This window comes from Thermobia domestica, chromosome 2, assembly GCF_964235325.1.
Source record: "Thermobia domestica chromosome 2, izTheDome1.hap1.1, whole genome shotgun sequence".
Classification (NCBI taxonomy): domain Eukaryota; kingdom Metazoa; phylum Arthropoda; class Insecta; order Zygentoma; family Lepismatidae; genus Thermobia; species Thermobia domestica.
In genome coordinates, this window is record NC_137455.1 from 271,882,141 (window position 1) to 271,899,260 (window position 17,120).

General features: G+C 34.6%; 1 protein-coding gene across 1 annotated transcript in view; it reads left to right on the plus strand.

Moving 5' to 3' along the window:
- Myo95E (Myosin 95E) overlaps nucleotides 1-17,120 on the plus strand; it is a 1,268,077-nt gene that overhangs the window by 1,200,308 nt on the left and 50,649 nt on the right. The window contains exons 20-22 of the mRNA XM_081748709.1: nucleotides 4,219-4,325; nucleotides 8,186-8,321; nucleotides 15,087-15,239. Of these exons, the coding sequence (XP_081604835.1) occupies nucleotides 4,219-4,325; nucleotides 8,186-8,321; nucleotides 15,087-15,239 (396 nt within the window). The remainder of the gene's footprint in view (nucleotides 1-4,218; nucleotides 4,326-8,185; nucleotides 8,322-15,086; nucleotides 15,240-17,120) is intronic.

Sequence of the window (17,120 nt, forward strand, 5' to 3'; positions counted from 1 at the left end):
TGCGGATGTTAAGGCTCTCAAAATGATGTCATTCACATTCGAATGGTGTGAATGTCTGCTGGCACTGTTTTTGCATGATAGACCGTATAAACCTCTTTTATCTACGAGAGCGCTGCAACTTGGACAATGGTGTGGCTCGCATATTTTTGCTCCTAGACGAAGGGCAACGTATACTCGAAAGCTTTCGTTGTCTAGATGCAGGCCGAGAGAAGGTATGGGTAGAGCTTGAAGCGATGCATCGTTTTCAGCGGACATGACAGCAAGAAGCCTGGCCTTATCTTTGATATTATTAGAAGTCTTAAATAATGAAGCTAAACGGTAATTCACGATGGCTCGTCCCAGACCGACTGTTTACTTCGACTTTCAGGCGCGGGAGGTCTGACCCAACTAAATTTGACCATTTAGCTATGCAGACCAGCATATCGGGGTTGGTGACTTCTTCATCCTCTCCCTGAAGAAGGGTTCTCATCAGTCGTCTTGAACTGTAGAAAGAGCCTAGAAAAGATGGGATAACAAAGTTTGTAGCACGACGGATTCCTAGACCTCCGTTTCTGACTGGTAATGATGCTTGTAGCCATGCTTCATCACTGAGGGTACAATTGAGAACATTCTCCAATTCTGTTTGAGAGCGTTGTCGAATTTCTCCAGTAGATTGTCTTCTCTCCAGGATGGGTAATACCGTAGAAAATACAACAATCTTGGGATCGGGTAAGAAGCTCTAAGAAGATAAAATGCTAAATGTGCAGAAATGTTTGGAAAGGCGTGAAAGTAGATGATTTAAAGATGAAATCTTTTCTAGTAATATCTTACTTCTGGGTCTTGTGAAAGAGCAGCTCCTAGCAGTTCGGCGTTAGATGTTAATAATTTAATCCCAATCGCCGCCTCGTTGAATCTATCATATAGATTTGAGTTTCAGTATGTGTTACTCGTAGAAAGCCGATTTCGTATTTCGGGTAATTGAGAGACAGTCCGATCGATGTTGCTTGTGTGCGTTGAAATGTCCTTTATGTTTTTATTTATTTTCAATTGTAGAGATTAAAGAAAAATAACCGAAAGAATATAGTTTTCATCATTCTCGTGTTAAAAAAACAGAAAATTACAAATTTAATATTCATCTTCAGTTATTCTGTTATAACGTGTCTGTGGTTAGTATCGATTTCCTTTGAAGTACCAAAAGGCACAAAGCGAACGATACCATGTACCGAAAACAACTTTGCCAGAGCTCGGAGCTTACATGAACAAAGTGAAAACAATTATTCCCCTACCGAAAAGTAAACTAACCTTAATTAGTGATATCCAGAAAAGGAAAGCAAAATAAACACTTTCGATAGGTCCCGGGTTCGAATCTTGGTAATGTCCCACGTAACCTCGGGAGGTCAGAAATTCCAGGTTCACATTAAATATTCAAAGTTAAGTCCTAATGTTTGATTTTAAAAAAAAATATTTACTGCACTGCGCCAAGCGAAGTAAACACATAAAAGAAATATTTTTAACTTGACCTGTGAATCAACATTTCAAAATATATTGAAGAATTCACTTGAGAACAAAAATATGAATAATTCACATTAATGAAACACGTAATTTACTAGATATGAACTTTTCTTGGATTTTGTATAAACTAACAAAATTTTATGGCATATAGGTTGAAATGTTATTTTCACAAGCACTAAATAAACACTACACTGTATCATATATTCATTACTGATTGTAATTAATGTTGGCCCTTGAAAAGATTGCGAACGCGAAAACCGGAGAAACGACACGCGCGGAGAATTCAAAAGTTTTACATCGGAAACGATTATTTTAAGTTAAGTACTATTATTTGACGTAGACAAGCATAGTTGAGCCTTTGAAGACGTGATTGATTGGATATTTTCTTCACCTTACCTTACACTTTGTGGCGCTATTGCATCTTGAAGGTGATTAAATCCAAAACATAAAGTTTCGAGATTGGAGTGGAAAATACGTTTACATGCTTCACTGTTATAAAAGCACCACTAATTCACATTTGATAAAGGTGTTTCTTGGTAGCTTATAACGAAAGAAAAAAAAATCTTGCTGTAGATACAAGGATGTTGTTCTTACAACATTATGGAGGGCAATGCCTCTCACGACGTAACGTCTTTCTTGCTTTGAACAAAGGATGGTGGAGGGATACACTACTTTTATTGCAGTTAGTTCCATTGGAATTAAAACATTATTCTAGTTAATAATATTATCTTTAGCACAGATAAAATATAATTATTATCATTATCACTTATTCATGTGGCTAACTTGAAAATATCCCACTTTGTTAAACATTAATTATTTTACTAAAACAAGCACATTAGCAACATACTTTTTACACTAGCTGGAGCGTCTTGCTGATGGGTTGGTGTGAAGGTATCGTTGACACAAAGTTTTACCAAACTTGGAGTAAAATTAGTGTAGACGGATTTCTTGGAAAACAGAGGCTACCAAAAGGTAGTAAAAAGGGGAGAAATAGAGTTGCGTTTTTATTAAACTTGAAGTCTATTGAATAAAATCCTTCTAGCACCATGAATTCCTTCGTACTATAAATGTTGAAAATTAAAACTTGTACTGAATAAATTCTAAAGGATTATCAAATAAGTAAATACTGATAACCAAAAGTAACTTATGAACACATAATACACGGTCACATAGTGCGTTTAGAACGTTTATTTGAAATTATTTCCTTTACCAACATTTATTAGTTAGATCATACGTGAAGACAAAGAGGTTAGCGGAGGACCGACCGTGGAGCATGGAAGCTTCTCAGCTGCTGCAAGTGACCTGCCAGTAAGGGCAGAATATCTATGATGATATATATATATATAGTATTCGTTGTTGAAAATCAAGTCTTAACAAAGATTTCGTTCTTATAAGTTACTTAGCAATCCAATTTGTGCAGAAGAAAAACATATATGCTTTTAGGTCCTAATTTTTATTTTCATTTTTTTATTATTATTATTATTATTATTATTATTATTATTATTATTATTATTATTATTATTATTTGTACTAAAATAATTAGAAACAATTATACAGGTAATCTTATTTGTTGGTTAGAGGAATTCAAGATTCATCTTAACAGTAGTTAAATTTTTACGCTCAACTTCCAGTAAAGTTGGTAAAGTCCAGTTGTAAAGTTGGTCTACAACTATAATTAATACAAACTGTTTCGCATGGACTATGTAGTGTGAAGATGGGTTTCTATAAGAATGATTCCATATGAAACTTCAGTGTAAACTTATATTCCGTTGATATAGTACGTTGTTAATCTTTGTATGATAAATATATTGAGATTGCACAAACTTTTCATGAAGAATTAACAGTTCTTCGAAAGGAAATAAATTAGCTAGATAGATAGGTAGATAGATAAATTAGCTTATAAAAGTTATTTTGAAAAGGATAGTCATTAAATATTGGAGTAATATTAAGTGACTTCTATTAAAAGCGATTCTCTACTCTTTCGTTCAATGTTTGTATTTGGAACAGAAGCCTTCATTATTTTATACAGTTTGTCCGTAAAGTTGCGCAGCCCAAAGTTTGATTGCGTATATCTCTTGATCCAAGAATTTGAAAGACCTGAGACTTAAACAAATGTAAGTATGTTCTATGCAGATATTTTCGAGATCATGACTAATGCTAGAGTTTGTAACGTTTTTGTGTAAAAAAAAAAAAAAAAAAAAAAAAAAAAAAAAAAAAAAAAAACGAAAGTGTAAAATAAAAAAATGTGCAAAATGAACAAAATCAATATTCTGTTGCAGAAAATTGATTTCTTGCGTGTGAATCTCTGTGTATATGTGCAGTATGCATCAACATTTATCCATTGATGCGAAAATGTGACAAAGTTGATTCAGTGTTGCCATGTAAAACGACTATTTAATGCAAGTCCGTAAAATGGGTGTTTTTTGACAGACACACGGCCCCTGACAACATTGTTGTCGTAAAATTACTACAATAGGTGTGTTTTAGGTTAATTAATGATAAGCAACGAGAATTTGGACATAATTGATAAGCTGAGTTTTTATACAAAAAATTCGATAAATTTGCGATATCACAAATTTTTACACACAAAATTGAAGTTATCGATTATGTGCAAAACGAATTAGTCAATAAAGTTATACTGTAGCACAAGTTTGAAAAACGAAATGATAATATGAAAGAAAATGCGTTTTTTATGTTATTAATAGTACTTTTAAATATTCTTTTCAGTGCCACAAATACAGGTTGAAGTTTGATCAGACTGCCAGAAACAGAATGAGAGAGAAAGTTACGGCCAGTATAATTTTCAAGGATAGAAAGGCATCATATCCACGAAGGTAAGTGAAGAGCACTATAAGAAAAGTATGGATATCCGGGTCAATCTACTTCCAAAGTCGACCCTTGAATAAAAGATTATACAGTATTATCTTGTAAATTACAGTGAGAATAGGACTATAGCTAGCAGGAAGATAAAAAGCTGACTCTGTCATATGACAGTGTAACAAAATCACTTCACTTAAATGATTTCTAACAGGAGGCCTGTTCATCTAACAGGAGGCTTATACATACATGTGGTGAACAATTTCTAGTGAGTATTCGACGTAAAGTGTTTCGTTTCATCTTTGTTTTCTACCTTTTAATCATGTTCATATTTCACTTTGGTCTTTCCGTACAAAATCCTCGTAAGCGATTGAAGTGTAAAGGTGAGCTTCAGGTAAACATACAGGGCAATAAGTACAGTGAATCTCTATTTCCTTAATTAAGAAATTATATGAAGTATTTTGAAGATAATTTATTTCTTTAGATTAATGTTTGCATTACTTTCTTTTCTATATTTATTGTAATGGACTATTAGAAGATTTTACAGTCTGCTAATTTATCTCCGTTTTTATTCTAAATTTCGATCATATTTAACTGACATCTCGTTTCTTAGGATTTTACATTTGTAATTACTTTTCGTGCTTTATGCTAATTCCATTTTAAGTTTGCTAATGTTTATTTGATTATACTGTTTACTGCTTTCTTTTCTTCTGTGGCACTAATAACCCATAATCTTTCAACTTGGCTTTTAAAGATATGAATAATTATACCACTTATTTCTTTTTCTTTTACTGAATGTTATTCTGAATTATGCATTGAAAAGTTGAATACTTTGTAGAACATCACTCTAACAAAAATCAAGTGTTTTTGATAATAATACAATATAACTTTAGAGCAAATTAGTGAAAAAACATAAAATTTATTACCTTCTCATTTAAGTAGTTTGCTTTTAATGCTAATCGTGTTAATTATTAAAATGTGTAATTAAAGCGAGATAAGCCACCCATGCTAGGTCGATGCTATTTGCTGGCAACATTTGAAATTAAGTAATGCCTAACAATAGTTCAGATAAGCCTACTTTTATTCAGTTAAATATAGAAAAATCTCAAATCAAGGCAGATATATTAATAGCAATGCCATTTTGTTTCGACCAATTTCAATGAATGATTACTTTTATCAATAATTGTTTCAACATGGCAACTTTATGTAATAATTATTATTATGGAATAATTTAAATTTTATAAATAATTAAACTATGAATATATCTACGATGATGAAATAAGAGAAAATAATTAAATAATGCTAATGTTTTATGACATGATATTTAATAAAATGTATGTTTTCCATTGTACTATAATCGAGACTAATGTTTGCATATATTGATACATTGACAATTGATATATCTATAGCTAATCTATCCATTTATTATGTATTTGACTGATGAATTGTGCTGCCTGTTGTGTTTTAACAATTCACATCTATGGTAATTATTAGCGCTATGTTACCTACCTTTCATGATTTTGTGAAGGTGAAATGAAACATAGACGAATATTGAAGTTAAAATAAAATGCATGCGCTATCGTTTGAGGAACTATTGTATTTGGTCATAAATTCTCTTTGGTTACTATTATTATAGTATTCTTATCAAGATGTCTTCTCTATTTAGTTCACCTAAGACAGATCGCTTAGCTGTAATTTTGTCGATGTTTGATTAAAACACGGAATATCAAAAAACTAAAAAACTAACGTAAATAAAGAAGTTTCTTACTTTCTGAGTTTTCATTGAGTATTTTAAGGTTATTTTCTAATCATATTTGTACTGATCCTCTAAGTACCATATAAAACCAGTAGACATCGCTGTACAGTTGTAGGAAAATGAACTTATTAATAAGGGAACGAATGCAAATCTTTAATAGTACTTATCAAGGTACCGACTCAGAAATGTTTAACTGAAAAAAAATTCCATCAAGGAGAAAGGTTAAAGCAACACCGTACCAGGGGACAATTGCATTCGTAAATGTAGTCTATGCAGTTACAATGTGTTTCACGACAACAAATTGCATATAGTGGAGTGATATAGTGGGACTTTTTTCCGTTCCGGAAAAAATTCCGAAGAAATTCATTCAACTAATATCTCGTTCACTAGTATACAATATTCACGTACATCACCGTGTATTGCGAACAGTGATTATATTTAGAAATAAATAAATAAATAAATATATATATATATATATATATATATATATATATAAGTAAAAGAGCTTAGTACTCATCATAGACCAAAATATTCCTCTAAGAAGTGCTTTCGGAAATTATGATTTCCATCAACAGCTTAGTAGTTTGAAAAGTAAATTTAAACATGGATGGGAAAAACAAGGTTAAAAAGGAATAAAAAAAATATAAAGTAAAAAACTTATCGTCAAACGAAAATTAACACATACTATTCACCACTTATGATCACTGTTCAGTGTTCTTGTTCACGGTTTTAATGTTTCTTTCCAACCGTTGGAAATACGTGATAATATTACTCCAAATCGTATTTGTGTCTCCTCTGTCTGAACGAAGTGGAGGTCTCTTTCTTTGAATACAGTAAGCTTCTTTAATTCTATGTTCTATTGTTGTTTTTGTTCTCTCCAACAAATGTGAATTAGCGATGTTGTAGTTGTTCTCTCTGAGGTGCACTGCAAATCCGGACAATTGTTGTGGATTACGGGACTTTGATGTACGAATGTGCTCGGCCATTTTCGTATAAATATTTCTCCAATTGAGATTAAGTTCTCCTCCATGCATTCGATACAAATTACATCCCTGCACTAAAAATAAATAAATAAAAAATAATATATAATATCCCTTTCACTTAAATCGAAGTATAAGAACTAAAATCTTTCGGACTTATTACTTAAAAAAATACCGTAATAAGAAAATGTAATTAACGAAGAGAATATAAAATACAGGTTGACACAAAAAATGAGAATTCGTGAAAAGAAAGAGCCCATTTGAATATGTGCAGAGAACATCATGCATGGACGCAGGAGCAATAAAGTCATATCTTGTTCACAGATGGATCATAGTTTACTCTCACCAGTAATTCTCAACGATTATTCATCTGGATAGGTCCTGGAACATGGTTCTATCTTGCTAAAATTACTGACCATTACATCATGGGTGGGAGGGATCATGGTGTGGTGTGAGTTCATCCTGAGGTATCGCACTTTCCGGCATGTCTTACCACGGAGTACTATCACGGGTCTACGGCATTGGGATGACATCCTGGACCAATATATTCGTTTGTTTCAAGGTACAATGGACCTTGATTTTATTGTAATAGATGATAAGTCACGTTCTCACCGAGCTGGCATAGTTCATGAGTGCCTTAAGACTTAGAACATTACATGATTTGATTCCCCCAATCGACCACAGACTTGAGCCCATTAGAACGCCATGGGACATGGTAGGTAGGCGGATAGCAAAGCATCAAATGATTTCAAGTACCATTTCCGAACTCATGAAGGCACTGATTCAAAATCCCAAGCCATACCCCAGCCACTTATTGATAGACTCATCCTCAGTATGTAATTGTGTTGCTCTGCATGTCCTCCAGTGGGGGGGGGGGGGAGATTATACACTATTGATGTCCCTGTACGTAACCCTTCTTCATAGAATACCACGTTTGCATATTTTCTCATTTTCATGTTTCTTCCATTTTCATTCTAGTTGTCCATATGTGACTTTTCTCACACTGTTTTCAGAGTTTTTTTTTTTTTTTTTGTTCAATGAGCTAAAATTTGGTTGGCTAGAATTCGACTCCGTTACGTAGTAGTTGTAATTCTAATTGAATTTGAATTGAGATAATGGAGACTATATTTTCTCTTTACAGTGTTTCCCATCCGTTCCTTGGTGATTATGTGAGGTTGCGACAGAATGTACAATGGAAGAAAATATGTGTAGAGACCAATGACCAATACGTAGTTTTTGCTGATATCATCAACAAAATTACGAGGTCAAGTGGCAAGGTAAGTAATGAAGAAAAAAAAAAGAATCAATTACATTAATTGTTTCTATGAGAGAGGATGTTCGATTTGTCATAAATACATTTCCATTGAGAATACAATATTTTATATTTTTGAAATTCGAATGTTGAAAACTCATAAGATGTTTCTCGTATAAGTTGTGCAGATTCGGAACGACATTTTAAGAAAAATAAGAATATCGTAAATACGTAGCCTTGCTCTCTTTAAATATGGAGGTAGTAAATCAAATGTTCATTTTGGGCGTATAACTGAAAAAATTGATGCAAACTGTGAAAATTATTTTTGAGGTGTTCAGATTATTAAAACTTCTTTATATAGGGTGTTTCAAAATAACACCGACAACGTTTGGGAGGTGATTTTTGACACGAAGATAAGACAAAAAGTATAGACCAACCTGGGTGCACAAATGCTTCCTTTCGGAGCTATTCGCTGCCGAAAATATGAAGAAATGAACTTTAAAGGTCCATAGATCCAAAACTATGGGACCTACCGTAGTCGGGTCATTACTTCATTTAGGAACTAGTATGTGTCCTAGACAAATATCTAAGTTTCAGAATTCTGTGATACTTCCGCAACAATTTTTATAGAGGTAGTTGGAGAGTACTTCAAATTATATGCCCGTAGCTAAACTCCCTCTATAAAAATTGATTCGTGAGTACTTTAGGATTCTGAAACATGTATTTTTTGATAGCGCGCATATTAGTTCCTAAGTAAAGTCTTGACCCGACTACGGTAGGTCCCATAGTTTTGGAACTATGGATCTTTAAAGTTCTTTTTTATGTTTTCGGCAGTCTATTACTCCGAAAGGAAGCATTTGTACACTCAGATTGATCTATACTTTTTGTCTTATCTTGGTGTCAGGAATCACCTCCTAACGTTGTCGGTGTTGTTTTGAAACACCCTGTATATTTACTGTGTCTGTCCGTATATCTGTCTATCCGTCCAAGAGACAAAAAATCTCAAGAACTACTCGATAGATCACCATCAGCTTTGACAAGGATGTAGAAGATCATAAGTTCGGAATTGAGTTTGTTGAAGAAGGGGATATTCAACCCAGAAGCGGTAAAAATCAACCATTTCCAGTTTTAACGTTGATCGCTATAGAACACAAACATTAATAGACAGCGGTTTCCTGCAATTGATTAAGCGTTCCAGGAATACATTTTAACACCATCTTTAACTCTCTATTAAAACCGGAAATGATAGCAATCCACTACAACTTCCGGTTTAATATTGAAGTACATAGAACCAAAACAATAAGATATAGCGAGAAGCTTTTTTAACGTTCTAAGAATAAGTACTATCAAGTACTATCTACTCTCTTAACCCTCTATCCAAACCCGAAGAGGCAGAAATGAACCATTTCCGGTTTTAACGTAGTTGGTACAGAGTAGAAAAGGTAATATATATCGAGAAGCGGTTCTCTGCAATTAATCAGGCATCCCAAGAATATGTTCCATCTCAACTCTAATCTTTGTACTAAATCCAGAAGTAGCAGAAATCAACTACTTCCAGTTTTAACGTTTTACTATATAGTAAAATCAGTAGTAGATAGCGAGAAACGGTTCTCTGCAATTAATTAAGCTTCCCAAGGATAAGTTTCATCTCAACTATAATCTTTCTCTATTAAATCCGGAAGTGGCAGAAATCAATCATTTCGGGTTTCAACGTTGATAACTATTTAGTAAAATCAGTAATAGATAGCGAGAAATGGTTCTCTGGAATTAATTAAGCGTCCCACGATTATGTTTCATCTCACCTATAATCTCTCTCTAAAATCGAAAGTGGCAGAAATCAACCACTTCCAGGTTTAACGTTGATCAACAAAAGGTAAGACATAACAAGAAGCAGTTTTTTGCAGTCAATTAATCATCCTTAGAACATGTTCTGTCTCCCCTCTAACTTCTCTATAAAACCGATTATGATAGAAACTTAGTATTATTTCCGGCTTTAATATTGAGAAAATATCACGCCATAGAAAATAAACTCCTTTGCTTGTTTTGCACGTGACACTGCCACTTCTTTGTATAGAGAGAAATATCAGTATTTTTACCGTGCCTAATAAAATGTGATATTATTAGATACTCAAAGCGCTGATGTTTGAGGAAAAACAATACGCAATAACGCAATAACATGAAGTAAAAAGTACATAGATATTCAGAAATATTTTCTATCAGCAGCAATAATTTATTTCCAACATTTTGGCACAATATGGATAATACCAGACGAAACAAATCAGCGGAAGGTGAACGATAGAAGTCATCCATTGTGTGGTCAGTTCAACGAGAGATCAGAACCGTCTCCTCCACAGATTGTTGTCGAACGGATAGAACAAATACTAATCCAACGATGCAATGTCAGGGAGAATATGTGAAATGCATTAGCGTTTCTCAACTAAGGTGACCATGTAAGTTCCGATTAATCGGACTTGTTCCGTTTCCAAAACGCAAAATATTGTCCAGAGTTTTTAAAAGAACAAAAAAATTCTGTGTCATTTTTTTAACTACAATATGTATAAACTTTATAATTTACTTCATCATATTATAAATTTAAACTAATCACTAGTAGTAGGTCATGAGGGAAATCAAATCGTTAAGAAATAACGTTTTATTACTAGAAGATAAAGGAATTTGTACTCATTTTATTACTACAAACTATATACAAGAATTAGTGCATCTTTCAAATTAAGTTACCATGGCTAACAGCGATAAAAAAAAATCTGATGTGACTTTCTCCAAGAGCCGCTACTGCTGATAAGTTCAAATTAATCATTTGCTAAAGTAAATTATAATGATTATACATTTTAAAAAAATGTTTTGTCAATCAAATTTTTGACTCTCGAGAGCTTACAGGAAATGGTAGACCTATAGATGACAAGTGTCTGACATCAATTGACAAAAGCATGAAAGATCCTTCTTAAATAATAAAGTAGATGTTTCATAAAGCATGGTCAACTTGATGCGTGTACCAAGACAAAACTTAAAAAAAAAAAAAAAAGTGTACCACATTTAGCTGTTGAACTTTTGCGATTTACAAATACTTTCTTTACAATTTTCAGTTTATCATGTAAAAGTTTATCAGTTTATCATGTAAGCTAGTGATATTAAAAAGTTTTAATACAATGGATTAACCTAATTTCGTATTTATAATGAATTTGTTACTGGAAAATATATTTAAAAGTACACTGTAAGCTCCTTCACTAATAAATTGATCAGATAGGGATGGGAGCAGGAAGTAAGAAAAAAATAAAATTAAATTAAAGAAACAAAAATGGAGCTTTGAAGCGTCCAGGAGAGTTAGATCAAAAGTGTAAATAGTGGCAATTAACCTAATTCTGATATTCAATAAGAACATAATTTTAGCTGTGCTTACGTTATCTAGTGGATTAGGTTATGTGCAAATCCTTTATCTGTGAACAATATACTTAAACAATTAAAGGGCAACTGCATTTATGCAGAAATGAAATATAAGATAGATAGCTATGGATGGAGGTTATAAGGCTACTAATATTATAAAACTGTGAGTAGCGATAGTACTTGTTAAGGCTTTATTCATAATGATTATTTAAAAATGCATCAATAATTGAAATGGTATTTGCTGCAGCTGAAAAATCATCTTCAATTCGGACATTTCTATTATATAAAAGAATATTTTGCATTAGTCGATTAATTGTTTTAAAACCGCGTTGTTTAAGGTCTATTTAAATAGGTATAAATTGAATTTGATCATCACAAAAATTTAAGGTAGTAAACAATAATGAAATTATTAAATAAAAATGATAATTTTCAAAAATTTGAATTTGCAAGCGTATTACTAATTCGTAAAAGCGAAGTAGCTCAAGTGGTAGAGCGTTGGCTTCGCATTCGGGAGGTTGCGGGTTCGATTCCCGCTGCCGATCATCCTGACTGGGGTTTTCCAGGGTTTTCCTCAGTCCTACCAGGCCTATGCCGGGATGGTACCTACTAAACAGGTCCTGGTCAATACCTTCCCAAATCCTTTCCATTGTTATTGTTGTTAGATATCCAGTATAAAATGGCCTCTGAGCTGTGTCTGGTGATTCTTAAATAAATAAATAAATATGTGTAGAAATAGCAACCGCGTGGACGTCGAACTGAAGAGGATTTTTCAAGTACAGTGACTACCATTTTTTTTAAAGCAAAGTATGTCTTTGGAATCACCATGGAAAGGAACGTTTTAAACATATCATGCGGTGTTTGTATGTAGGAAGCTTCATTTTGTTCTCCGATGAAATGTTATTTTAAATTTGTTCCTTAAACCCCTACCTTGTATTGTAAATTTGTTCCTTAAACCCCTACCTTGTATTTGTTTTTTCCTCAATACCAGATTTTCTTGATGGCGCTAAGCTTATATTTTGATTTGGTGAAAATTAGAAAAATGAGTAGCTCGTTGCCGTTGAGTTGAAGGAGATTAATCTGGTGCAGTATTTTTTTATTTGCATTTGTTCTCAATTTTTTTAGGATTTACCAAACTGTTTCTACATTATCTACATATTCTTTTGAATTAATACAGGAAGGCAGCAATTATGTACACATTGTCCCTTAAGAAATACAATTTGTGTTCTCAATTATTTTATAACTTTATAAAAGTCAACAATCATTCTCTGTGTTATTATTTATTTTAGTTTTAAACAACTTCAATCAATAATATTACTTCTTAAAAAATAAAAAATGGTTACTATGGTGCTGTTTCCTTGGTTATTCAAAAGTAAAAATTATTTTGGTATCAACAAAAACTATTATCAGCCTCCTTGATGTCTCACTTTATTTGCCTCCGATTAATGTGTAAGATATCAAGGATAATTCATTAGCACTTACTGTAAAATATTCTCATGAATCTCTCTTAAGTCAGTGTTTGCAAATTTTGTCAGTATTTTACTGAAAATGCAAAGACAAAATAATCCATGAAAAAAAAACTCATTTCAAAAAATATGTTGTTTAAGAAATTAAATTAGTTAAAAATGTAATATAGACTACTGACTGGTAAGTATTGCTAATTCCAGTCTTTAGATTTTCCAATACTGTGAAGCCTACCACTTTATTTTCAAGTATATACTTTATTCTTCTATTTCTCTACCATTAACAGATTAAACATAAGCACTTAAGTTCTCTTGTGTATGGGCTATGAATTACCATCTTTTCTTATCGGTTCCTGGTTGAATTATAGGATTTCAACAAAAAAGGTCCAAGTCTAGTTTACAGACAGATCTCGATGCTGAATAGAGGTACAGATAGTGATCAGAAAAATGGAATGAAATTGCAACTTACCAGATTAATATGGTATTGGGCCACCTTTCGCCTTCAGAACAGCCTTGATGCGACGTGGGATGGAGGCATAGAGGTCGTGAATGGTAGCAAGTGGAATTTTACACCATTCCTCGTGCAGGGCATCGACCAGTTCTGTGAGAGAGGATGGAGGTAGAAATTATCGCCGGATTCGTGTTTCCAAGACGGACCACAGATGTTCAATTATGTTGAGATCTGGGGATTGGGGGGCCAGGGGAGGTGTTGAACTTCATCCCCATATTCCTCAAACCACGCTGCAACAACGCCAGCTGTGTGAATGGATGCACTATCATCCTGGAAGATGGCGTCATTGTCCGGGAACAACATCCGGACCATAGGATGCAAGTGGTCTCCTAAAATTGCGACATAATCGTTGGCAGTGATTCGTCCGCTAAGTGTGACTACAGGACCCAATGAAAACCATGATATGGCGGCCCACAGCATCACCGAGTCGCCGCCATGTTTCACAGTTGGGCGGAGACACTGCAGATCATAAGCTTCTTTGGGCGTTCTCCACACACAAACACGGCCCGTGGTTGGGAATAGGGTGAAGGATGACTCATCCCCATATCACACGTTTCCAGTCCTCAACGGTCCAAGTTGCATGGTCGCGGCACCATTTGCGGCGTGCGAAAGCGTTATTGTCCCTGATGAGCAGTTTGGCCCGTGCAAAACGACCCCGTAAGTTCATGTCATGTAATTCGCGGCGGACTGTGATTGTCGAAACAGGGTGGGGGAGGTGCTGATTGAGTTCCTCCGTCACTTGCTCTGCAGTGGCACGACGGTTCTGCGTGACAATGCGCTTTAATACCCGGCGTGACCTGTCACTAATGATTTTCTTCCGCCCACTGTTCCGCTTCCCCGATGTGGTTTTCCCGTGTGTTGTGTAGGTTGTCATCACCTTCGACACTGTCCCACGCGACACACCTAACACAGTAGCCACTGCCGTCACACTTACTCCACATAACCGCGCACCAACAATTTGCCCTCTTTGAAAATCTGAGAGGTCTCCCATTTTACACTACCTCCATCTGTTGCAGCCACTGGACACTGCAGTTCTACTGCGCCTGACGTAGTATAGAGACCGACCTAACACACCACCACCAGCGGTCCAGCTCTGCGGGCGCCACGACACCACTGCCAACCCATACATCTGACGTGTTGCCAACTATAGGTGTTTCCATTTTTCCGATCACCATCTGTATATACTATTTTACACAACGTAAGCCACTAGAATTATCCATAATTTCATTATTGTAGTTGTTTTTGTAAATACAAACTAAAAGTTTTGATCACCTATGAAGATGCTTTTTTATGTACTTCTGAACTGACAAATATTAGAGTCTAACAAAGCTAAGTTTCATAAGTTCATTGTATTTTCGTAGCTTAACGCTATTGTCAGTCTGATTCAAACTAAATAAATTACTTACGTTTACTTTTCCAGTTTGTGCCAATCCTTTTCGTTCTTTCTACAAGTTCTATGTTGATATTGGACCAGCGCACACTACAGATTAAATATAGGGTTCCTGCAGCGGAAATTTATCGATTGTCCCTTAGTCCTTATCTTGATGATGTAGCTGTCTTCCATGTGAGGGCGGTAAGTCCTTGAAGAATGTTAGTGACTGCAACTAGTGCAATATCTTTTACTTTTTTTCCTCTATTGCAAAATGTGAAAATTACTTTGAATGGAACACACAATTTCCCTCTGCAATTCTTACAGTTAAACACTATAATTTACTAGCAAAAGTAGATTTGTGTGTTTTACATAAACATATATATGGTACATAGATAGGATGAATGGATCATAACATTGATCTATGATAACTCGCGTATAAAGATGGCAAAAAATAGTAAATTCCTAGTCTATTGTATGACAAAAAAGAAAACTAACATTTTTTTACATACACCATATCTTCTATAAATGCGAATTTAATTAAATCTTGAAGTTAAAAATTTAAACTGGGCTGGTAATCGAAATGGGAGCTCTAGCTTTCTGTGCTACCAAGTCTGTCACTAGACAGCACATATTTTCACTCTTAAGGGCGATAGTCAACCATTGAGACTTCATGAATTGTACCACAGCTATAGATGTGATTGGACAATCCAGTATCTATATTGATGAATACGTATGTCGGTGTAATTTTCTCTTACCACATATTCTACAGATGAAAATTCAATGAAAATGCCTACCGCATGTAAAATTTCAGTATATTTGCATTTTTTAACCAATTGTTAATTATTATATCACATAAAGAAAATACAAGGTGTCTGGAATGGGTCTGACGGTTTTTAAAAGTGTATAGTTTTAATATTGTCAGAGATACAGAAAAAAAAAAAAAACATTCATATTGGAGGAAAACTCAAAAAGTTTTATTGAGCAAATTTTCATATTTGAACAACTACCGGTGATGGCGCTAGTATCGCCGATGAAGAGAAATAGGCGAAAAGGCGCAATGCGTGTGGTGGTTTGTAGAGACAAAAAGTGTTGTTAACGAAACTTTCGACGTGTTTACCACAAGGATCATCCATCATGCAACAGTATCCAGCCGTGGAAGGATCAATTTTTATCAACGGGGAGTGTAGTGAAACAACACGGCGGTGGTAAATCGCGTATGTCAGAGGAAAATGTGGAAGCAATAAGAGAGTGTTTCGTACGTAGCCCTAGGAAGTCAATTCGCGCAGCGAACAGACAATTGGCAATTCCAAAGTCAACAGTGCACGATGTGGTACACAAACGATTACGTTTGCGAGCATATGAGGTGCAATTGTTGCAAGAAATTAAGCCCAACGATAAGCCACAGAGAGCAGCATTTGCTACTGAAATTCTGGACAGGATTGATTATTATTATAATTTCCTATTGAACGTTGTTTTCTCTGATGAGGAAACTTTTCACTTGTCTGGCTGTGTTAACAGACACAATGTTAGGATAAGGGGGTATGAGAATTCGCATGCGTACATAGAACATTCTAGATACCGTCTCAAATTGAATGTGTGGTGTGCTTTAACACATAATGCAGTTATAGTTCTTTTTTCATACAGCAAATCATAACAAGAAATGTGTTCTTAGACATGCTTCAACACTTTGCTGTTCCCCAGTTACAACATTTGCAATCTCAAGTGATATTTCAGTTGGATTGTGCCCCGCCACACTGGAGCCTACAAGTGAGGGAGTACCTTGATACTGAATTTCCTGGCCGTTGGATAGGCCGTGATGGGCCAATTAGGTGGCCTCCACGCTCTCCTGATGTTACCCCCTGGACTTCTTCCTATGGGGGTATATGAAAGACTTTGTGTATTCTGGTGAAAAGGTGCGTAATCTTGATGAACTGAAGAACCGTATTGGGAATGCGATTGCTTCAGATGTTACAGAATATGTGGAGAGAGATTGAGTTCAGGCTAAATATTGTAAGAATTACAAATGGAGCTCATGTGGAGTTACACTAAGTTAGAATGACTTGTAAGTAAGACTAAATAAAT